General features: G+C 50.3%; 1 protein-coding gene across 5 annotated transcripts in view; it reads left to right on the top strand.

Annotated features, from left to right (window-relative positions):
- PCNT (pericentrin) overlaps positions 1-23,206 on the top strand; it is a 134,218-nt gene extending 111,012 nt beyond the window's left edge. For all 5 annotated transcript variants that reach the window (XM_040441679.1, XM_040441677.1, XM_040441678.1 and 2 more), the window contains 6 exons: positions 506-661; positions 14,462-14,700; positions 14,966-15,039; positions 15,382-15,532; positions 15,617-15,744; positions 22,900-23,206. In XM_040441679.1, the coding sequence (XP_040297613.1) occupies positions 506-661; positions 14,462-14,700; positions 14,966-15,039; positions 15,382-15,532; positions 15,617-15,744; positions 22,900-22,943 (792 nt within the window). In that variant the 3' untranslated portion in view covers positions 22,944-23,206. The remainder of the gene's footprint in view (positions 1-505; positions 662-14,461; positions 14,701-14,965; positions 15,040-15,381; positions 15,533-15,616; positions 15,745-22,899) is intronic.
- The last annotated feature ends 682 nt before the right edge of the window (positions 23,207-23,888 follow it).

Below are 23,888 nucleotides of genomic sequence, written 5' to 3'. Positions count from 1 at the left end.
TGTTGCAAAATGGTGCATAATAGTTTACACCCCATTCCCACAAAGCCACATCCTTTCCCACTAAGGCTGGGTTCACATCATATTTTTCCCATCCTTTTAGCGTATACAAAAAAAGTATACGTTAAACAGATGCCTCAGACTGATTCCATACAGTGGCGTCCATTCACCATAGAGTTCTGTTGTAACAACAACAAAAAAACGGACAGGATGCAAGAACGTGATGTGCTGCATTTTTGTGTTATTTTTTTTCTAAAGTTTACATCAAACGGAGGCATAAAACATGATGTTAACCCACCCTCAAGCCCCACCCCTGTGTAGCTACACAAAACCCTAACTGCGTCAATTTGCAACACTTTTTAGACAGATTCTAGGTGCAGACACGGCAAATATGGATCATGAACGTTGGCTGCCCAGTAGGGCAACCTCCACTTTGTATAGCCAATTGTCTGAAGTAGGTCTCCTTGACTCTAACTAAAGTATTACTGATTGCGCATTTTCGTTCTAGGTGCATGCTGATGTTGTAGACTCAGTCCTGGAGGCAGAACGTGCTGTGTGGCTTCGTGAAAAGCGCCTCCTACAGATTGCATTGAAACATGCAGAATCGGAACTGGGGAAAGCAACTCTGGAAAACAGGCCCCTGCAAGATGTTCCAAATTCCAAGGTGAATTTCCCATCTTCTGCACTTTACTAGAAGTGGCCTAGACACTTACCGTATTTTTCGCTTTATAAGACGCACAAAGAATTATTGCGAAAAAGTGCCTTATTGTTATAAACAGTAGGGAGATCCCGCATGAGCAGACCCCCTAACTGCTTCCTTAATGATCCGGCAGAGCGCAAATACAGCACTTTGCCCAATCAGTGAGAGAGCTGTGCATCTGCACTCTCTTCTCTCTCCATGCTGACACCGATCAGTATGATCAGCACATGGGGAGGAAGGTCCTACAGCTGTACTGAAAGGAAATGTAAACTCCAAGCACAGCTTAAAGGGTTTTTCCCATCTCAGACTATGGGGGCATATCGCTAGGATGTGCCCCCATTGTCTAAGTGTGGGTCCCATGAATGGAGGGCATACTGCGCATGCTCAGCCGCCCCCTATTCATTTCTATGGGACTGCCGAAAATAGCCGAGCGCTGGCTTGGCTATTTCAGTCTGCCCCATAGAGATGAATGGGAGCAGGGGCCGTACGTGCGCGGTGCTCTCCCATTCACTTCTATGAGAGCAGTGCTTGGTGGTGGATGGACCCTGGGAAATCCAGGGTTCTCCAGCCACAGCTCTCTCCACTCCGTTCTAGTTGTAGGTGCGGGTCCCAGCGGTGGGACCTGCATCGATCAGACAGTGGGGGCATATCCTAGCGATAGGCCCCCATTGTTGGAGATGGGAATACCCCTTTAAGGACCTTTTGATGTCATCAATGGGAGGAGCTAGAACAGAAGAACTCTACAGCTGGCACTAGTGCAGGGAAATGTGAGTTTTTTTCAACCACTTAAGGACCACAGGTTTATACCCCCCCCCCCCCCCCCCCCCCCCCCTTAGTGACCAGGCCCTTTTTTACAAATCGGCACTTCACAACTTTAACGGTTTATTGCTCGGTCATGCAACTTGGCACCCAAATTAATTTTACCTCCTTTTCTTCTCACAAATACAGCTTTCTTTTGGTGGTATTTGATTGCTGCTGAGATTTTTCGTTTTTCTGATATTAATCAAAATAGACCGCAATTTTCTCAAAAAAAGTATATTTTTAACTTTTTCTGGTAAAATTGTTCAAATATAATTACATTTCTATACAGGTTTGTGTCAGAATTTATTGTGCTACATGTCTTTGATAAAAAAAAATCCAATAAGTGTATATTTATTGGTTTGCGCAAAAGTTATAGCGTTTACAAACTATGGTACAAAAATGTGAATTTCCGCATTTTGAAGCAGCTCTGACTTTCTGAGCACCCGTCATGTTTCTTGAGGTGCTAGAATGCCAGGATAGTATAAATACCCCCCAAATGACCCAATTTTAGAAAGAAGACACCCCAAAGTATTCACGGAGGGGCATGGTGAGTTTATGTATGATTTAATTTTTTTTCACAAGTTAGCGAAAAATGACACTTTCTGAGGGGAAAAAAATAATAATAAAGTTTCCATTTCTGCTAACTTCTGGCAAAAAAAATTAAAAATCTCCCACGGACTCACTATGCCCCTCAGTGAATACCTTGGGGTGTCTACTTTCCAAAATGGGGTCATTTGTGGGGTGTGTTTACTGTTCTGGCATTTTGGGCGGGGCTAAATTGTGAGCAACCCAAAAAGTTGTCATTTACAGAGATTTCTCACACACAGTATGGGTATATGTAAAAATACACCCCAAAACACATTGCCCTACTTCTCCTGAATACGGCGATACCACATGTGTGACACTTTTTTGCAGCCTAGGTGCACAAAGGGGCCCAAATTCCAATGAGTTCCTTTAGGATTTCACAGGGCATTTTTACGCATTTGGATTCCAAACTACTTCTCACGCTTTAGGGCCCCTAAAATGCCAGGGCAGTATAAATACCCCACAAGTGACCCCATATTAGAAAGAAGACACCCCAAGGTATTCCGTGAGGGGTATGGTGAGTTCATGTAAAATTAAATTTTTTGTCACAAGTTGGTGGAATATGAGACTTTGTAAGAAAAAAAAACAGTCTCATATTCCACTGACTTGTGACAAAAAATAAATTTTTACATGAACTCACCACACCCCTCACAGAATACCTTGGGGTGTCTTCTTTCTAAAATGGGGTCACTTGTGGGGTATTTATACTGCCCTGGCATTTTAGGGGCCTTAAAGCGTGAGAAGTAGTTTGGAATCCAAATGCGTAAAAATGCCCTGGGAAATCCTAAAGGTATTCATTGGAATTTGGGCCCCTTTGCGCACCTAGGCTGCAAAAAAGTGTCACACATGTGGTATCGCCGTATTCAGGAGAAGTAGGGCAATGTGTTTTGGGGTGTATTTTTACATATACCCATACTGTGTGTGAGAAATATCTCTGTAAATTACAACTTTGTATAAATAAATGGAAAAAGTTGTCATTTACAGAGATATTTCTCGGATCTCACGAGATGACGCCAATAGGTGTCGCTGAGACCTGAGAGCGCTGCCGCCCGGATGCCTATCGGCGTTACAGTAGCGGCAAGCGTTTAAAGGGGTTGGCCACCTTAAGTCTCAAAAATCCAAAGTGCCCCAAACACTAGCCAAAACTATGAAGTATTAATAAATGTACAGGCTATATATCATTTTTCTAACCTGTTCACATGACGCGCCTCCCTGGAGGAGCTCCTCAGACCAGCTGGGCGGAGCAGCTGCAAAGTGAAAGTAAATATCCCAGCATGCAGTGCAGCAAGTGTCTTCAGAGGAGCAGTCACATGACATCCCTGCCCACCTGTGTTCCCATAGACACGAGCCCCTCAGACATTACCAATAACTCCAGTCTTCAGTGAATGACGCCTGTACACACATAGCAATAGAAAGTACGCCCCAGTCCCAGCAGTAAAGAGAGGCCACTACCCGTCCCACACAGGAATGTGCTAATGTATCATACAGATTTTACTGGGGTGGGTGCCCTGTTCATACATTTGCTGTGGGGCCCAGTCATTTCTAGATGTGCCACTGGATGGAAGCCATGAACAGAATGACTAGAGAGGGAGATTTAAACTTTCTTTTGTTTCTGAAAAGTGGCATTAAAAAGTTGCAAACTATGTGTTTCTCGTGCATGGCATTGGGGGACACAGCACCATGGGTATATGTCCAACTACCACTAGGAGGCGACACTAGACATAAAAAGTGTTGGCTCCTCCCCGTTGGGCTATACCCTCTCCACAGGCACTAGACAGATCAGTCTTGTTCTAGTGTCCGTAGGAGGCAGACCTGACCTGCCCTTTTTGTGCAGGTCATCCTGCTACTTTTTTATTTTATTTTTTCTTCACTCATTTTTTCTTTTTCTTCTCTGCAGGTTCCGGCCTGCTGCAGGGGTGGCTCCATCGTGTTGCACTTTAGTTGCCCCCCTGCGGGCGCGTACTCAGGTACCTGGCAGCCACCCAGTCCCCAAATCTACTTCCGCAGTGGAATTCCGGCAGTCCCACGGTTCCCGTGTTGAGTCCGCCGAGGGGGTGGTTATTGCTGCGCTTGAAGACATCTGAGGGTGAGTATGTTCCATTAGATTAGGGTCTCCCACCCTCCTCCCCGGGCCTGGGCGCGTTCCCCCCTCTCCTCTCTTCCCGGATACCTAACCTGCTCCCTTCATATGGAGGGGCCTGGGTTGACATCTCTTAGCTGTATCCTGGCCCCAGAAGCCCCTTTGCCTTCCGTTTTTCTCCCTCTGGGGGTCGCTTCTCCAGTTCTCTCTCCCACCTGGCCCCCGTTCGTCGCGGCAGCTCCGGAGCACTTCCGCGATCGCGGCCGTTTCGTCCCCGGCCGCGCTCCACTAATTGAGGCCCCTCCTTTTCGGGCCTACTAGGCCGCAACTCCCCGCCCACTTCTGAGCTTCCCGGGCTTGCTCTGTCACCTCCCCTCCGTGGGGGGAGCCTGGGAGGGGCCTCTCCTGCCTGCCCAATCCAGCTCCAGGTTCCCTGCTCTGTCTCAGAGGGGTGGTACTTCCTCTTGCTGCCGGCTCCTTCTCTCACCGGGTCACCATCTTGCTGCTTTCCTGCATGGGGCGCGCTGTGATACAGCTCCTGGGGTCTGGTAGGCAGCCTCTGGCTGAATTGCTTTTGCAGGCTCTTTTGTAGTGCCTGTACCAGAGAATACAGGCCGACTTCTATTGCCGTGGCGATTACATCTGTCTGTTTCCAGCCGCCTTGTTACTTTCATAGGTAGAGTTCCTACACCTACTCCAGATGCTATTACTCCTGGCTGGGTCTATGGTGTTCCATGCAGCACTATTTTTCCCTACCGGGCGAGATATACAGGCCGCCTTCAATTGCCGTAGCAATTGCACCTGTCTGTTTCCAGCCACCTTGCTCCCTTCATAGGCAGAGTACCTACACCATCTCCTGATACTGTATCCAATATCCCTGGTGGGCTCTATTGTGTTCCGTGCGGCACTATTTCTCCCTTCCGGGCGAGCTATAGAGGCCACTCAATTGCTGTAGCAATTGCCTCTGTTTGGTTCTAGTGGGCACCAAGCTGCCACCTTGCTCCCTTCATAGGTAGAGTAACTTCACTATCTCCTATCTGGCCTTATGGTGTACCTTGCGGCACTATTTCTCACTTACCGGACGAGATATTGAGGCCACCTACCTCATCATAGTGTGCACCAAACAGCCATCTTACTCCCTTCTTAGGTAGATTCCTGCACCGTCTCTGATGCTGCAGCTGTTACACCTGTCTGGCTCTATGGTGTACTATGCGGCCCTGTTTCCCTCAGGTGAAATAGAGGGCCTCCTTCAGTTGCCATTGCACTTAATTGTGGTGTGCACCTGTCGTTCTTTGTGGTACCGTGCGGCCCTATTTCCCCCTTCCCGAGCGGAATATAGGTAGCATTGCTAACGCGGTAGCCGCTGCACTTCTCTGGTCCTAGGGTGCACCATGCGGCCACATCGTTCTAATCTTAAATCTACCTCTACCATCTCCAGATGCTGTACCCATTGCACCTGTCTGGTCGTTTCTCTACACTACACAGCCGTATTTATACTTTAACAGGTTGAGGACCTGTACCCTCCAAATGCGGTTGCATTCCCGGATGCTGTGGCTTTGTTTGCACTCTCCTTAGTGTGCAACATGCAGCCACTTTACCTCGGTTTTAGGCGTGTATTTTTAGTACCCACGTGCTGGGCCCTATGGTGCTATCTGTGGCTCATACAGTTTCTGTATTACTGGGTGCTTCCTTCCCCGGGCTCTAATCTGTGCTGCGGATGTTGGTTACTTCCCTTTTTGGTTCTTCCATACATCTGCCACTCCGTTACTGTCGTGCTCTTTGGTCTCCTTGTACTTTCTCAAGGCACTGTCCACAACAGGCCATCCTGGTTCAGCATGTACATGGTAACCATATCTGGCAGGGGTGGGCCAGCCCAACCCCCACCTCCACCTTGTCAGTCTAGTGCTACTTCTGGTGTACCCAGTATATGGCTGATCTGTTCTGATCTGGTGGGTGGTCCACATACAACCACGCTCCCTACACCATGGCCAGGTGGTGGTTGGCTTTTGTGCTAGGGTTGCTATTGCCATCCCTATAAAATACTACTGTCTGCTGCACTCCGCGTTCCCCATATTATAAAAGAGTACCCGCGTTGTTTTCTATTGCAGGGCGGACCATTCCTGGTGGAGTACAGTGATCTCCACTGGATCTTCTTCTTGTTGGGGTACGTAGCTTGGTGAGCACCGGCCGCTGCAGCAGTTTTCGGCCATCACTGGATGTCCTCCGCCACACGGAATCCTTCTGGGGTCAGCGACCTTATCCTCGCTGGACGTCCTCCCTGATGAGTCAGGGACAGAACCACTGAGCGCCACACACCTGCCTGGTAGGTGAATTTTCTGCTGATTGCTCTGGCATCGGACAGGGTTCCATAGTTCCTTCTGGGTCCGGGTGTTCCCTTATATTCTCTGCTCAGTTGTACTATCTGACAGAGGGCAGTCCCCTTGGACCTTGCTATTGTCTGCGCCTGTCAGGTACTTTCTACCCCTGGGAGTCTTCTGTATGTCAGTCGCAGCTGACTTCGCCATTCTTGGATTCTGTCGTTTTAGTGGTACAATCCAAGCTGCTGTACTTGCCCTCCCCTGGACAATGTATGCAGATTGCTAGCCACTTTTCTTAGAATGGCTAGTTGTCCATGGCCAATTCCTTCATTTTTTTTCTTGGATATTCTGGTATTTGTTTTCCTCTGGTACTCAGGTATTTGTTGTCCATACCGGGTACTCCTTTCTGGATTCCTTGTCCCCGTTCATTTGACCACACAGATTCTGTATGATAATCGTTGTTTGGGAGGGGCCTGCGTTGATTGTTCCCCTTATGGGTTCCAATAGCCTTGTGGACCTCTTGGGATTAGTGTCTATATTCCCATCCTCCCACGTCAAGTACCTGGTGTTGAGTGGTTTAGTGCTATGGTCTGCATTTCCACCTTATGGTCTCCTTCGGGAGGGACCTCCTCCTGTTTGTAGAACCTTCCTCCTTAGACTGTTGGGAGTACTCCCCTTCTCCTCCCATGTCTCTGTCCAGTGTGTCCCTGCTGAGATTTCCTGGGTCTGCATTTCCCTGATACTTCATTTGGCCGGAGTTTCTCCGGTCTTGCGCTTCTCAGCGTTATTTTGTTTTCAGAGGCCCGTTCCTCGTCTCCTGGTTTTGGGATGCAGGTCTTATCTTTTCTTTTTTCCTGGCCTTTACTTACAACCCCCTCCCTTTCCAAGGGTTGGCGGTTTCCCTTAGCGCCTTTGGGGTTTTCATCTTCCAATAGGACGCTTAACTTCATCACCTGCTTTGTGGTGAGGGGAGACCTGCTCCCTTCACATGTGAGCCTTGCTATGGCTTCCCTCACTCCAGTGTCTCCCTGCTGAGATTTCCTGGGCCTGCATCTGGTCCCCTTTTTTCTCTGATACTTAATTTGGTCAGAGTTTCTCCGGTCTTGCGCCTCTCAGCGATATTTTATTTTCAGAGGCTCGTTCCTCGTCTCCTGGTTTTGGGATGCAGGTCTTATCTTTTCTCTTTTCCTGGTTTTTACTTACCACCCCTCCCCTTCCAAGGGTTGGCGGTTTCCCTTAGCACCTTTGGGATTTTCTCCTTTCAATAGGGCGCTTAAATTCTTCAGCTGCTTTGTGGTGAGGGGAGACCTGCTCCCTTCACATGTGAGCCTTGCTATGGCTTCCCTCACTCGTTTGGCCTCAAGGTGTTTGTGCTTTCGCCTAAGACAATTAGACTGTTAGGTAGCTCCAATACGCAGTGCTGTCCTACTTTATCTCCAGCCTTCGGGTGAGCTGGGTGTTCCCCTTTGCCTTCTTTTTGCATTTGGGACTTTCTCCCAGGCATTTGTCCTGGGGTGCTGGCTGTCTTCACTGTGGCTTCATTGGGGTTTCTCCCTTGTTATGAGGCTTCTTGCCTATTCCGTGCTTTTCTCCTGTTGGGTGACATAGTTCTGCCACACCTGTATGCCCAACCGGTGGCATGGGTGTTCTTTTCCCACCCTCGGGGACTGCTTTGGGATGTCCCATGGTGCTGTGTCCCCCAATGCCATGCACGAGAAAATTGGATTTTTTGTACTCACCGTAAAATCCTTTTCTCGTAGTAGGCATTGGGGGACACAGATCCCACCCTATGTTTTTTACTTCCGCTTCTCCGGGCTGGTCTCTTGATCTTTCCCGGTACGGGAGTTGTTGGTTCCTTGCCTTCCTTCTCTCTCCTACTGCTTTTGGTACAAACTGATCTGTCTAGTGCCTGTGGAGAGGGTATAGCCCAACGGGGAGGAGCCAACACTTTTTATGTCTAGTGTCACCTCCATATACCCATGGTGCTGTGTCCCCCAATGCCTACTACGAGAAAAGGATTTTACGGTGAGTACAAAAAAATCCAATTTTTGGCGACCTTTTTAACTGCGCCTTTAAAAAAAGAAAAGAAAGGCATGGCAATGGCTTACAGCCCCAACGCCGCCCCTGGGCACTTGCGAGCACTCATTTACATATGAATAAAACTCTGTTTTCTCGCCCAGTTTCCTTGGGGGACACAGAAGACCTTGGGTATAGCTCATCTCCATAGGAGGCGTGACACTAAGTGAAAGCTGTTAAGCCCCTCCTCCACAGCTATACCCTCAGCCTGGAGAGAGAGACTGCCAGTTTTTTGCTTAGTGTCCAAGGAGGCAAGACACTCCCTGCTCTGCAGGGCTGTATTCCCCTTGTTTAAATTTTAGATTTTTACTTTTTTATTTTCTTTTTGTTCCAGATCATCAGGGATAACAGAGTCGCACTAGACCTCTCTGTTCTCCCGGGGTTGAGCTGCGCCAGTGCCGGTCACCCGCACTGCTGCCTCCCCCACAGAAGGCAAGGTGGACCAGGGCAGCCTAGCTCCCCTGCATCCCGCCAGCCCAAGGGTCGCCCGCACGCCAAGTCCCTCTTCCAGCGTCCTGCCACTACGGTGCCAGTAGCTGAAGGGGCGACCCTGCTGGAATGGACCGAGGGTGAAGACGGCTGTGGTAAGAGAGAGGCTTCTCCAGCCCTACGTCCCCGTCCCCCCCGGTCTCCTGCGTGCCTGACCCCCATACTGGGCCTCTAGTCCCCTGCTGGATCTATGCTGGCACCTGCAGAGCGGCAATCTCCTTCTGCCTTACCCCCCCCCCCCCTGCCTGGCTCCCATAGACATGCAGCCAGTGGCTGTCTCCACAGCCAGCTACAGAAGCGGCAACATAGTTTATTTCTACCACAGGCACCCGGTCTCTGGGTCCCCCCCCATCTCCTACCGGAGTGTTGCTCAAGGCCTGAGGCTCCTGACTGCTGTGGAGTGAGGCCTCGCCTCCGGCCGACATTGGTACTCTGGTGCGACCGGGCGCCGCAAAAATCTTAGCCCAGGCCATTCCGGGCCCCTGACTCTTCCGGCCGGCGGGGTGGGCTCCCGCGGCCGGCAAGCCGCTATTCCGGGCCCCTGACTCTTCCGGCCGGCGGGGTGGGCTCCCGCGGCCGGCAAGCCGCCATTCCGGCCGGCGGGGTGGGCTCCCGCGGCCGGCTTTGGGCTTGACTTCAGCAGGCCCCGGCCGACCGTCGGTGCCGGTCGGTGGGGCTTCGCAAATTGTGGCCCAGGCTTCGCGGCCTGCTGGGCCGCAATTCCGACCGGCCCGCGGGGTGGGCACCCGCGGCCGGTTTGATGCGCCACTCCGCCTCAGGTTCCGGCGGTACATACCGGGCGCCGCAAATTTAGACCCCGGCCTCACGGCTTGCTAGGCCGCAAAATTCCGGCCTCTGGTGGAGGGGGCGGGAACTTCTCCAGGCGCGAATTTTTCCCGCCGGGAGGTTCCTCCGCCCCCAGGGGATCGCAGCGCCGCCCTCCAGGCCGGATCCATGTTAACCCTTTTGGGTACAGGCCGGCTCCCAAAGGGCCTGTATGGCTGGCCCCCCCCCTTTTTCCTGACTATCTGTGCCCCTATATGGTGGCCCCCTTTAGCCTCAGAGAGGCTGTGTTTTTAATAAAAAATTATATATAATAACAGATTTCTATTGGACTGCGCAGGACGCTGCAGCCTCATCAGTAGTGCTGCATGGCTGCATGCCCTCTTTCCACAGGCGGCATAGTGTTGCGCTCCCAACCTGCGTCGGTGCTAGGGCATTTCCCCTTTTAGGCAGTTTTCCTGCCCTCTTCTGGATTCGCTGTCGGCCATGTGCGTGACCCCCTTCTTAGGCGGAACGCTACACTCTCACTGGATCTGTTGCCGATCGTGTGCATGACCCCCCTTTTTAGGCGGAATACTGCACTCTCACCGGATTCGGTACTGGCTATGTGTACGACCCCCTTCCATAGGCGGAACGCTGCACTCTCTCTGATGTGCTATGATGAACTTATGTACTATGTTACTATGCTGCACTCTCACTGGTTCCGCTGCCGGCCATAGGCATGATTCAGGCAGCATACATACATCCCTCTGTCTGTGGTTGTTTTCTCGCAGGTACGTTGCTGGCCATGTGTAAGTACCCGATACATGGCGGGGTGCTTGCACTCTCGCAGGATCCGCTGTCGGCCATATGCATGACCCCTATTCCGTGGGCGGTGTACGCACTCTCGCTGGATTCGCTGCCTGCCATGGGCATGCCTTCCTTCCTCAGGTGACATACACACATTCTCACTGACTGTGTTTGTCTCTCACCAGTACGTTGCTGGCCATGTGTATGACTCCCATACATGGCGGGTGCACGCACTCTCCCTGGATGAGATGCTGGCCATGTGCATTACCCCCCTTTTTTCTGGGCGGCATGCTACACTCTCACCGGATACCTTGCTGGCCATGAGCATGGCCCTCTAACATGGGTGGAACGCTTGCACTCCCATTGGATACGGTGCTGGCCTTGTGCGTGACCACCCCTTGTTCCATGGGCAGAATTTGGCACGCTCATGAGATTCACGGCTGTCCTTGTATGGCTGTACTGGACTTGTACATGTCCCCCTTCATTGGCAGAGTAGTAGCACTCTCGCTAAATCAGTGTTGGGTGTATTATTGCACACTCACTTAATGCTAGGATAACCCTGTGCATGTTCCCCTTTCACTAGGTGGACCTCCTGCGTTCCTGCTGGATTATAGGGTATGTCCTGCTTCTCTGAAGTAGGTACGGCCTTAGGCATCACTCCCTTTTGGGACCGGCCTTTGCACTCTTGCAGACTGCAGTTTGCCAGATACAATTTCCCCCCTTTCGGGGCGGACTGCTTGCGTTCCATCGCATGCTATACTAGGCTTGTGCATAACTCCCTTTCAGGTTGCACTTTGCAATTCCGTACATGCTGTGGCACTCTGTGGCGAGCCCCCTTTTTCGCTGAATTAACCTTTTTGCAGTGAGCGAACGTTCTTGTGCGTTGTTTGGGCCGTTTATGCCTTCTCCTCCTGTAGGTGGGTTGGCCTTCTCACTGCTTACGGGCTGCTCGTACGTATGCCTCACCTGCTTCCTGCGGCATACTTTTGTTTTCTTGGGATACGATGCTGGCCGCAAGCCTTGCACTCGTCTCTAAGGAGTTCATTCTGTCCACCTGACCCGGACGGGCTCTACTTGCTCTCTGCTGCACGGAGCTGGGTGGTACTCATTCATTTAGTTGGCCCTTCATCCCAGGGAGTGTTCGTGGTTCCTAGATGCGTGCCCATTCGTCCTTCCGCGGTATGGCTTCCCTGCGTTAGTGGTCACATGGTCGGGAGTGCTGTTGTCTGGAGCGCCCCTCGAATTCTTCGTTGGCTCTGGCAGGACTGCGGTTCCCTTGCCTGCTGCAATTTCCTCCTCTTCGGATGTAGTGTGGTATGAGTCCTTCCTCTTGGCGCCTCTACGCTTCAGTCTGATCTGCTACCAGGTGCGGGCCGCTTTTCTCGGGAAGGTCACCCAAATTCTCTTGGGTGCTCGATTACCCAGGTCCGGAGGACCTCCACCTTGGGTTCTTCAGGGTATTCGCCTTCTGCGAGGCGGTGAACCGGGCATCTCACAGTGTAGCAGGGTTCTGCTTTTGAGCTGTCCTATGGCTTCCCTGTTGCCCACTCCTCCTTTTGATTGGAGGGTGTTATGCCGGCCTCTGTCTCGACTACCTTATCTCGCCGGCTCTGTTTGGCTCCCGCTCGGTACAGATCACTCCGATGTGGCTTCTGTCCCGCCAGACTTCAGAGGTTGTTCCTTCACTGTCCTCCCCTCTGGGGAGAGCATGGTTGTTCATGTGGATGGTTCCGGTGTTCCTTTTGGCCTCGTACTGTCTCCCTTGTCCACACTGGCTGTATTAGCTGTGCCTATTTACCGAGTCTACCGCGTTCTGTCCTCCCGCTGAGTGCAGATTGCGTGGTCCATTCTAAGTCAATGGTCCTGCTGTAGACTTACCTTCTCGGTAACTTGGGGGGACTACCTTTCGGTCCAGATTGTCCTTTGATCTCCCACACCGGGACTGTAGAACATGGCTACATCAGCATGGACTTTAGCCTGTCTTGTCCTGGCATCTGGCGGATGCTGGGCGGGCCCTTTGGTTCCTTTCAGTCTGTCCTTCTACTCCCCCGCTAGGGTGGATACGGGACAACGTTGCCCGGGGGCCGACGGGACCAGTTTTGTCGACTTCTGCCCGTGTTACTGGTCTGCGCCTGATCACATTGGTTTTTTTCGCCCGCTTGCCAGGCGACTCCAGCGGGTTTGCTACTGTCCGCTCCTGGCTGTATTTCGTCCAGGATCTGTCGTAAGACTTATGGTTCTTTTGTCTGGGGTTCTGTGGGAAGCTGTGCATTCCCCACTCTGACCTTTTCTCTCCCCATGGTTCTGTCTTTTTTCCAGTCCGGCCTGGACCTGGGACTGGGATTCCTTTACTTGAGGTGTCAAGTGTCAGCGCTGTTCTTCCTCTTCCAGCGTTCCCCGGCCCTCTGGGCCTGTCAAGACCTTCTTACTCGAAATGGCTCTTTGGTTCCTCTGTACTGTCCTTCGGTATCGCCCTGGGAATTTCATACTGAGCTCTCGGTGCTCCAATCTTGTCCTTGGAGCCGTTACAGAAGTTCTCTCTACCCCGTCTGTCCTGTACGGTTGTGTTTCCGTATCAGTCGTGTCTCTGACTGGTGCCTGAATGGCCCCTTTTTGTTCTGAGCCTTATGTCTTTTCCCAGGACAGGGCTGTTCTACATCCCGTTCCTTCCTTCTGAAGGTGGTGTTTGCCTTTCGCTTCAACACTTCACCGATTTGGACGTTGTTTGGGCCTTGCCGGTTTTACTTGGAGATCTCCGACTCTTGTCGACGTTTGGTCTCTTGGGTTTCCTGGAGGTCCGCGCTTAGAGTTGACGGACTCCAGGGTGGTTTTCCTCCGCCTTATCAGATTGGCTATTGCTGAGGTTACCGCACCGAGGGCAGGATTCTGCCTTTGCTGTCACCGTTCATTTCACCAGAGCGATCGGTGCCTCCTGGGCCGGAGACATTGGGCTTTGGCCATGCATTTGAGCAGGGCGGCCACAGGTCTTCCGTGCACGCTTTACAGAGTTCTACAGGGTGCATACTCTGGCTTCGGCGTATGCTGCCTTGGTCCGCCTGGGTCTGCAGGCGGCGGTTCCTTGATGCCTTCGGGTGCTTCGCCTTGGAGCTGTGGTCCCTCCCCTTTTGGACTGCTTTTGAACGTCCCAAGGTCTTCTGTGTCCCCCAAGGAAACTGGGCGAGAAAACGAGATTTTTGTATAAGTTACCAGTAAAATCTCTTTCTCGCTCTTTCCTTGGGGGACACAGCACCCACCCATTCATTGTTTTTCTCTACACGGTTTCCGAGTTTGTGTTACCCGTTGGGTAGTGTGCTTGTTGGTTCCTTGTTGGACTTTGCCTTTTCTCACTGCTTGGACACGCAACTGGCAGTCTCTCTCTCCAGGCTGAGGGTATAGCTGTGGAGGAGGGGCTTAACAGCTTTCACTTAGTGTCACGCCTCCTATGGAGATGAGCTATACCCAAGGTCTTCTGTGTCCCCCAAGGAAAGAGCGAGAAAGAGATTTTTCTGGTAAGTTATACAAAAATCTCGTTTTTGCCCCTGGTGAACATCCAAACAAAAAGACAAAGGTACCATTTGACTGATCTATAGTTATGCTACAGTGCTATGTAAGTGGTCTATAAGGGCAAATTGTGGTGACAGACTCCCTTTAAATATAAGCGTGTATCCTGGCTGTGTGTGTGTATAGCAGTGCAAAGGAAATAGACCTAGAAAATATTTTTTCAAATTTTCTGTTGTCTAAATATGGAGCGTCTTATAATCCGGTACATCTTAGAACGTGAAAAATACGGTAATATACTTGCCTCTAAAATCCACTTCAATCTTTTTTTTTTTTTCTTCATAGATGCAGCGTCTCTACCGAAAATACCTCAGAGCTGAAAGTTTCCGCAAAGCCTTAGTCTACCAAAAGAAATATCTACTCCTCCTCCTTGGGGGCTTTCAAGCATGTGAAAAGGCAACCCTGTCTCTGATTGCACGCATGGGTGTATATCCTTCTCCTGCGGATCTGCAGATTCCCAGTAAATGCCAGTCTGGCATCGGAAAATTTCGTTCCGCTGTGAGGGCTGTCATTGCCATTTCTAGGTACACATAATTTTTGGTTTACAGAAGCCTATTTTATTGAAGCTCATTTGAGTGATGTATGTTATTGGCTCATGCGACTGTCAATCAGGACTCTGTGTACAGATTTATACTGCTAGAGTTAGTGATGGACACTGTAAGAAAAATTAAGTCTGGTGAGGCTTCTAGAAAAGTGTGTGTACAATGCATACTGTATCCTGGGACTTGTACTCCATAGTTTATCATGACCGTTTTTGTGTTTGCTTTAAAAAAAAAAAATATTTTCTAGGTTAAAGTTCTTGGTCAGGAAATGGCATAAAGTAAATCGTAAAAGTGGTGGTGAAGATTCAGGGACACGGCAAGGTAAGAATCTTACAATATACCTGTCCACCCCGTGTGCTGTCCCTATACGTGGTTCCGTTCCGTGGAAGAGATTGTCCTACCGTCTGCAATCACGGACAAGGATAGGCATTTTCTATTATGGTTGCTGCCATGTGTGGTCCGCAAATTGCGGAACACACACAGCAGGTACCAGTGTTTTGCGGATCCGCAAAGCACTACGGTCGTCTGAATGGCCTTTTATTGTGAGCCAAAATCGAGAGCAGGTCAAAAACCTTTGACTAGGTTTCACTACTGGTTTTGGCTCACAATCACGAATGGAAATAACTGACCAAATAAAAAAAAAATTTATTATTTTTTTTTAAGTGGCAGTGAACAAAATGGATGTTTTACAACAGCAGAGTGGTACAACACTGAGCTCCCCTCCAACCCGAGACCTGCCATTTAGCATCTTTCGCAGTCCGAATACTAGTACTGGTACGATATCTGTAAAGCCATCACAGTGGACACCAAAACGGTTAGTAAAAAAAAGTTTATTATCTCTCTTAACTGTTTTTAAGAACTAAAGTGATAGTGATTTTGTTTTTCTTGTTTTATACAGGGCCGGACACTCCCCAGCCTTAACCACTGAAAGATCTTGCCACTCTTCTCAAGATCCTGAGCAATCTATTACAGAGTATATCCACCATCTGGAGCTGGTCCAACGAAGACTGGGCGGACTTCAGAATGGTAAGTCTATAATAAACTAAACATCAGCACTTAAGGCTACTTTCACACCTGCGTTAGGTGCGGATCCGTCTGGTATCTGCACAGACGGATCCGCACCTATAATGCAAACGCTGGTATCCGTTCAGAACGGATCCGTTTGCATTATTCTTTAAAAAAAAAAAGGCCAAGTCAAAACTGATCCGTCCTGACTTACATTGAAAGTCAATGGGGGACGGATCCGTTTTCAATTGCACCATATTGTGTCAGTGAAAACGGATCCGTCCCCATTGACTTACATTGTAAGTCAGGACGGATCCGTTTGGCTCCGCATCGCTAGGTGGACACTATATGAATGGAGGCGGAACGGAGCCAAACTGATGCATTCTGAACGGATCCTTATCTATTCAGAATGCATTGGGGCTGAACTGATCCGTTTTGAACCGTTTGAGATCCCTGAAACGGATCTCACAAACTGAATTCAAAACACCAGTGTGAAAGTAGCCTAAGACACTGATGAAAGAATAATGGGACAGGTTTGAGATAGGGGTTTCTATTACCTTCCCCCTAATCTCTGCCCACTTTTCTGAAAGTGCTGTGAGCTGTGAAAATCCTAAAAGTTGCGAATTTTATCACATGATACCGCAGAACTTTGCAGCACTTGTACACCAGTTTTCTTTGTTGATTTGATACATTTTTGACTGTTTATCTTGTACAAAATGGCAAAAACAGTTATGTTAAATTCTTTTCTCGTACTTTTTTCCATTGGGGGACACAGACCATGGGTATAGCTTAGAGGTGTTAGTAGGAGGGACACTATGCAAACATAAAAGAGCTCCTCCTCCTCGGGCTATACCCCCAGGCTCCACCAGGAGGAACTCAGTCTTTGCTTAGTGTCTGGTGAAGGAGGATGACACTTATTTTTACTACTCCCTTTTGTTATTTTTTTCTAGATGGGGACTCAGGTCGGCATGGCGCCTTCCTGGTCCCCCGTGGAGTGCCCGTCGTCGTCTTTTGGAGGCTGTCTGGCTGCCTCCATTTTCCCCCAAGAAGTCAAGTGGATCCAGGCTTGACCTGTTAGCTTCGGCATCCCACCAGCCCCTGGGTCACCTGCTGCTGCCCTCCATCCAGAGCACTGAACTCAGATGAGTCAGATGTCTGAAGAGGTGAGCCCTGCTGGTATTCATCTGAAGGAGAAGACTTCAGGAGCAGATAAGTATAAGGCTGCATCCTCTCTGTCCCCCCCCCCCCCTCCTCTGCACTATGACCTATGAGACCTATGGGCCGTCTGGGTGAATGGGGAATTGGGTGTACTCCTTCTGTCTGGGGCTTCTGGAGGCACTTTATTAAGGACAAGTGCCAGAGGTCGCCTGACTACCAAGATACTGGCTCTCCTTTTATGCGGCATGTCTGATCTCAGAGCGGCGCCGCTTTCTACAATACGGCAGCACACACCAGCGGCGGATCGGGGGTCCCAGCACCCCTGCAAGGGGTGCCATACCTTTCATAAACCCCCGCTACGCCGCGTTCGGCGCCGGGGGCCATTTCTTCATAGCCCTGGGAGTGGAGCGCGCGCTCTTTTCGCGCTTCTATGACGTGTCCGGGGGGCGGAGCCTAGCGCTTCGTTCCGGCTCCTTCCTCCGTCTACTGAGAAGCTCCTCTCGCTGGGTGGCTGCTCCTCTCTGGTGTTATTGCTGTGCGGTTGCCTGGGTGGTAGGATTGTTTCAGCTTCTTGCTGCAGCTGTAGATCTGTTTGGTTGCCATCATGCCTAAACCTAAGTCTGTTAAGACCTCTTCTCAGACCCCAATTGGTCTATTGGTCTCTCCTCCCCCCCCCCCCCCCCTAGGAAGCGCAAGTCTGAAGGGGAATTGTCCAGCTCAGACGAGGTCATGGAGCGGGACCCTCCGCCTAAGCTCTCCACTATGGTGGCTGACTTAGTAGCGGCTGTCCGTGACACCTTTAATCTCCTCCAAGGGGATTCTCCCCCTTCCACTAGGAGGGAGTTCGCCCTTTTTCCACCCCAAAAAAACGGAGGCTGCCGTCTTTCCGGTTCATGAGGAATTTTCCGCGGTCTTGTCTAAGGCTTGGGATCGTCCTAATCAAAAGTTTTCTGCCACCAAACGCATGGATACTCTTTATCCTTTTCCGGTGGACAGTGTGGAGAAGTGGTCTTCTCCCCCTAAGGTGGATCCCCCGGTGGCCAGGTCAGCCAAAAACACAGCCCTCCCTGTCCTTGACGGCTCCTCTCTGCAGGACGCTGTGGACAGACGCCTAGATTCTCTTTCCAAATCCATTTTCTCACTGGCAGGCACGTCTCTGTGACCTGCCTTTGCCTCTGCATGGGTGGCCAGAGCTCTTTCGGTGTGGTTGCAGCACCACCACCAAGACCTGGCGGAACAAGACACGTCTGCTGACACGCTGGACTTGGTTCTCCAGATGTCTCAGGCTTCCAAGTTCCTCTGCGAAGCTTCAATGGACATTGGTTCCCTCTTTGCCCGCATTTCAGCCCTCTCTGTCATTCAGCGCAGAGAGGTCTGGTTAAAGGTATGGGATGCCGACGCTTCTTCCAAGCGTTCCCTTGCTAACCTCCCCTTTGAGGGTTCCAGACTTTTTGGGGCTCAACTGGATGAGTTCATCTCTGCCGCTACAGGGGGCAAGAGCACTCATCTTCCCCAGCCTAGGTCTAAGCGCCCCTTTCGGACCAGGTCTTCCGGTTCCCGGTACCAGTCCTTTCGCCGCTTCTCTTCTAGCAGGACATCGCCTGCTTCCTCCGCAGGGGGGGGGTCACAGGACTCCCTCAAGAAGCCCTCCTTCAAGCCCCAGCCTTCCTGGCGCCCGAGGGCAGTCGGCCCGCCCTGCCACGCCCAAGCAGCCTTCCGCATAAATGGGCGCCCCCACCCCTCGTGGTGGGGGCCGCCTGCACTCTTATCAGCAGGTTTGGAGGGCTCATGTTCAGGACGCATGGGCTCTGGAAATTGTAACATCTGGTTACAAGATAGAATTCGCGTCCAGACCGCCGGAACGTTTTTTCCCTTCTCGGGGATCCGGCCCGAGCCTCGGACCTCTTGATAGCAGTTTCCTCCCTTCTGGACCGGGGGGTTATTACCCCAGTTCCCCCAGAGGAACAGGGCACAGGTTTCTATTCAAACCTGTTCGTGGTCCCAAAGAAGGAAGGGTCAGTGCGTCCGATCCTGGATCTAAAACTGCTCAACAGGTTTCTGCGGGTGCGGAGGTTTCGAATGGAATCTCTCTGCTCCGTTATTGTTTCTCTTCTTCCAGGGGAGTTCCTCGCGTCTGTGGACATCCAGGACGCCTATCTGCATGTCCCGATCGCAGAAGCTCACCAACGATTCCTGCGCTTCGCTATTGGTGGTCGACACTATCAGTTTGTTGCCCTTCCTTTCAGGTTAGCGACCGCCCCTCGGGTCTTTACCAAGATCCTGGCACCGCTCATAGCGCTTCTTCGTACCAGGGGCATTCCTTTGCTGCCCTATCTGGACGATATCCTGATAAGGCCCCCTCGCTTCCGCAGGCCGAGGACAGCGTCCGGATCACTGTTCAGACTCTGGAACAGTTCGGCTGGCTGATCAATTTCCCAAAGTCCTCTCTCCTTCCATCCCAGAAGCTCTCCTTCCTGGGGATGATTTTGGATACCTCGACCGCCAGAGTATTCCTGCCAGTCTCCAAGTCCTCCCAGATGCAGGGGGCAGTGTCGCACCTGCTGCGCTCCCCGTGCCTCTCTATTTGGGAGTGCATGCGGGTCCTGGGTCTTATGGTAGCCTCTTTCAAGGCCGTTCCATATGCCCAGTTTCATACTCTATTGTTACAACAGGAGATCCTTTGCCTCTGGGACAAGACCTCTCGTGGACTGGACGATCGCATCCGCCTGTCTCAGCAGGTTCGGGCAGCTCTCCCTTGGTGGCTGTCCCCGATGAACCTGAGGTCGGGATGATCCTTCCTCCCGTTCTCCTGGACGATCGTCACCACCGATGCCAGCCTCCTGGGTTGGGGCGGCGTTCTCCAGTCTCGCACGGTTCAGGGGGTTTGGTCGGCGGCGGAATCTCGCCTTCCGATCAATATTCTGGAACTGTGGGCGATTTTCCACTCCCTTTCCGCCGCCCCAACCCAGGAGGCTGGCATCGGTGGCGAGGGCCTCCCGGTGAGGGTTCAGTCGGATAATGCCACGGCTGTGGCTTACATCAACCATCAAGGCGGGACCCGCAGCCGGATGGTGATGCAGGAGGTGACAAGAATTCTGCTGTGGGCGGAGTCGCACGTTCCGGTGTTGTCAGCGGTATACATTCCAGGAGTAGACAACTGGACAGCGGACTTTCTACGCCGCAACAAGGTGGATCCAGGCAGGTGGTCTCTATATCCAGACGTATTCGAAGACGTCTGCCACAGATGGGGCTGTCCGGATGTGGACTTGATGGCGTCCAGGCTCAACAACAAGCTCCCGGTGTTCCTGGCTCGCACTGGGATCCGAAGGCGTACGGGGTGGACGCGCTGGTGTCTCCGTGGCAGGATTTCAGCCTCTTCTATGTCTTCCCTCCGCTTCCTCTGCTACCGAAGGTTCTGCGCAAGATCGAGGCAGAAGGAATTCCGACCGTTCTCATCGCCTCAGATTGGCCTCGCTGCGCATGGTTCTCAGATGTGGCTCGGATGCTGGCGGACGCCCCATGGCCTCTTCCCGACAGAGAGGATCTACTGTCTCAGGGTCCGCTCTTCCACCGGAATTTACGGTCTCTTCGTTTAACGGCGTGGCTGTTGAAACCGCCATCCTGAAGAAGAAGAAGGGGTTCTCGGATTCAGTGATTAGAACCTGATCAGTGCGAGGAAGCCGGCTTCCTCCCGGATTTACTATCGTACCTGGAAGGCCTTCCTGACTTTTTGTGAGAACTCGGGGTTCCCTTCCCTTCGTTTTTCCATCCCTATGGTACTGTTGTTTCTTCAGTCCGGCCTTGAGATGGGACTGTCGCTGAGCTCCCTGAAAGGTCAGGTTTCGGCTCTGGCCGTCTTTTTTCAGAAGTCCCTTGCTCTTATGGGTCCTGTGAGGACTTTTCGTCAGGGGGTGGCTCATTCGGTTCCCCCGTATGTTCCCCCTTTGCCTCCTTGGGATCTCAATTTTGTCCAGCGCGCTCTGCAGGCGGCCCCCTTCGACTTTTCTCACCTGACTTTTCTCACCTGGAAAGTAGTCTTTCTTGTGGCCATAACTTCCATCAGGCGGGTGTCGAAACTGGCCGCACTTTCCTGCCAGGAGCCTTTTCTGTTTTTTCACCAGGATAAGGTGGTGCTCCGTCCGGTTCCCTCCTTTTTGCCCAAAGTAGTCTCTCCCTTCCACCTTAACGAGGATCTTGTCCTGCCTTCCTTTTGTCCTTCTCCGGCAAATCCCAAGGAACGGGCTCTCCATTCCCTGGATGTCGTCCGGGCCCTGAGGGTGTATCTGACAGCTACCGCCTCCGTCCGCCGTTCAGACTCCCTCTTTGTGATTCCCGAGGGACCTCGTAAGGGTCTGGCGGCTTCCAAGGTCACTGTGGCGCGATGGATCCACTCGGCTATCGCCGCGGCTTATCGCGCTCGTGGTAAAGTTTCCCCCGGCTCGGATTACCGCTCACTCCACTAGGGCAAGGCGCAGTCGTGCCTCAGCGTCTCAGTGTGTAAGGCGGCCACCTGTTCGTTCTTACATACCTTTACGTGGTTTTATCAGTTGCATTCGCTGGCTTTGGCTGATGCTGTCTTTGGCCGCAGGCTTTTGCAGGCTGTGGTTCCTGTTTGACAGTTTGACGTTCCTCCTGGCGGTGCTGATATTTTTTCCCACCCCATGGACTGCTTTAGGACGTCCCATGGTCTGTGTCCCCCAATGGAAAAAAGTACGAGAAAAGGAGATTTTTTGTGAAACTCACCTGTAAAATCTTTTTCTCGTCTTTTCCATTGGGGGACACAGCTCCCATCCATTCTGACTGTTGCAGGAGGGGTTTTCAGTTCGGTTCTGTTGTGGTTGGACCTCATGGGCTTGGTCTGATGGCTTCCATTATTTTTTCTGGTCTCCTTCTCCTACTGCTTTTGCAATGCCTGAGTTCCTCCTGGTGGAGCCTGGGGGTATAGCCCGAGGAGGAGGAGCTCTTTTATGTTTGCATAGTGTCCCTGCTACTAATACCTCTAAGCTATACCCATGGTCTGTGTCCCCCAATGGAAAAGGCGAGAAAGATTTTACAGGTGAGTTTCACAAAAAATCTCCTTTTTACTAGTCTTTAACAGTCCTAATTTAGCAAGAGCAGATAGATGTATGCTGTAGAACATTCTTCAAATGATTCTGCCCACCCACTCAATAGGGAAAGACCTCTTTCAGACAAGCGTGTCCATTGCAGAAAACGCACTCTGTGTGGAAGCGTGATTCCCTGTTAAAGACACTGCTCCTTTCACAGGATCGCATGGCATTATAATGATTTATAATGCTGTGCATCTCTGCATGATCTTGCATCTGCAAAATTAGGCTACATGCACACAAATGTATGTGTTTTGCGGTCTGCAAAAAAAAAAGCCATTTTTTTTTGCAGATCCATTGTAACAATGCCTAAAACGGACAAGAAAAGGACATGTTCTATTTTATTTGCGGGGCTACGGAACGGACATACTGATGCGGACAGCACACGGTGTGCTGTCCGCATATTTTGCTGACCCATTGAAATGAATGGGTCCGCATCCTATCCGCAAAAACAGAACGGACACAGAAACAAAATTGGTTGTGTGCATGTAGCCTTATCATGTCAGTATTAAGAGTATATTCACACGACCGTAATTGCGGATCCGCAATAATATTCGTTATTCAAAATCCACAGCATACAGTACCTGTAAAAGGATAAAATTTTACAAAATCTCATCTGCATACCGCATAAAAAATTTGCTTGGAAATTGATATGCGGCACGGATCTAAAGTCCACAGCATATCAACTTGATTTGCAATGTAACTCGTGAATTTTGCCACTGATTTGTGGAAAAATCCCAGCAGATACTTTTCTTTTCACTTAACCCATAGAACTCATGTAATGCAAATAAAATCCAATAAGGAATGTGTGGCTTTCTCTAGTGGCTGCGTTTTGTGCATCCAGAAACTTTCGACAGATACATCGAGGGGAAATCTCCTGAAGTTTAAAAGCATTTATTCTTTCTCTCTACAGGTCCCTCACTAGAACAAACTCATGGTAAATATGCCTGGAAATGAGGCCATCGATCCTCTTCCTGCTTTTGTTTTTAATATGCAAAAACTGATTTTGTATTTTTCTACTATCAATAAATCTATTTATACACTTAATATTTTAGTACTTTGTATAAAGTATGTTTTTTTTTATGTAATAAGTTTGTATATGGAAGAGAGCACAATCACTTAAGTCTCTGTTCAGAGAGACTCCTTAATTTGAGTGATCACTGGGTGGTCAATGCTTTTTATGTGTTTGTTTTTGTCATTTTGTAAAAAAATAAATCATTTATCCACATTTATTTTATAGCGTGTAGTTACTTTTTTCCTGCCTTAAAAAGAAAATGGATTTATTTTTATTTTTTTTGTGCCATTAATGATAAGTTTCTAAGGTTGAAAAACTTTCTATTAACATTTGATCACTGATATGATGGACCATTACATGCATCATATTTTTCTTGTCCAGTCCATACACTCCACATATACACATAATGGATATCAAAGTTTTTGTCTAGATGTTTTGATCGCACATGGAAACTCCATGTTATCTGCTTTTTTGTGACTGGTTGAGCATATCCAACAAGGCTCTCTTCCCACAATGTACAGTTGTCACAATACCAGAATTTTAATTTGATTTCGATACCAAGAAAAAGTATTGCAATACTGGATACCAATTCCATAACATCGGAGTCGCCCAAGGACTCTAGAAAGGTCTACCTATAATAAGGACTCTGATTCAGATATTTTTTTTCTGGGGAGGACGAGGATAGAGAATCCGGCCAGGCCTTAGCAGATGATTTCTTCTCTTCAGATGAGGATTCAGGGGAGGGCTCTTTTTCCACCAGAAGATACCGAGCCTTTACTTAAAGCCACCCTGCAATTAGAGGATATAAAACAACCTAAATCTATTGCTCACCAGATTTTTTTAGGGTCTCGGCCCTAAAAGTCAGAGTTTTCACTGTTCATAAAAAT

This window comes from Bufo bufo, chromosome 7, assembly GCF_905171765.1.
Source record: "Bufo bufo chromosome 7, aBufBuf1.1, whole genome shotgun sequence".
NCBI classification, from domain to species: domain Eukaryota; kingdom Metazoa; phylum Chordata; class Amphibia; order Anura; family Bufonidae; genus Bufo; species Bufo bufo.
Note: the sequence above shows the minus strand (reverse complement) of the source record. Positions and strands in the feature narration are given on the sequence as shown.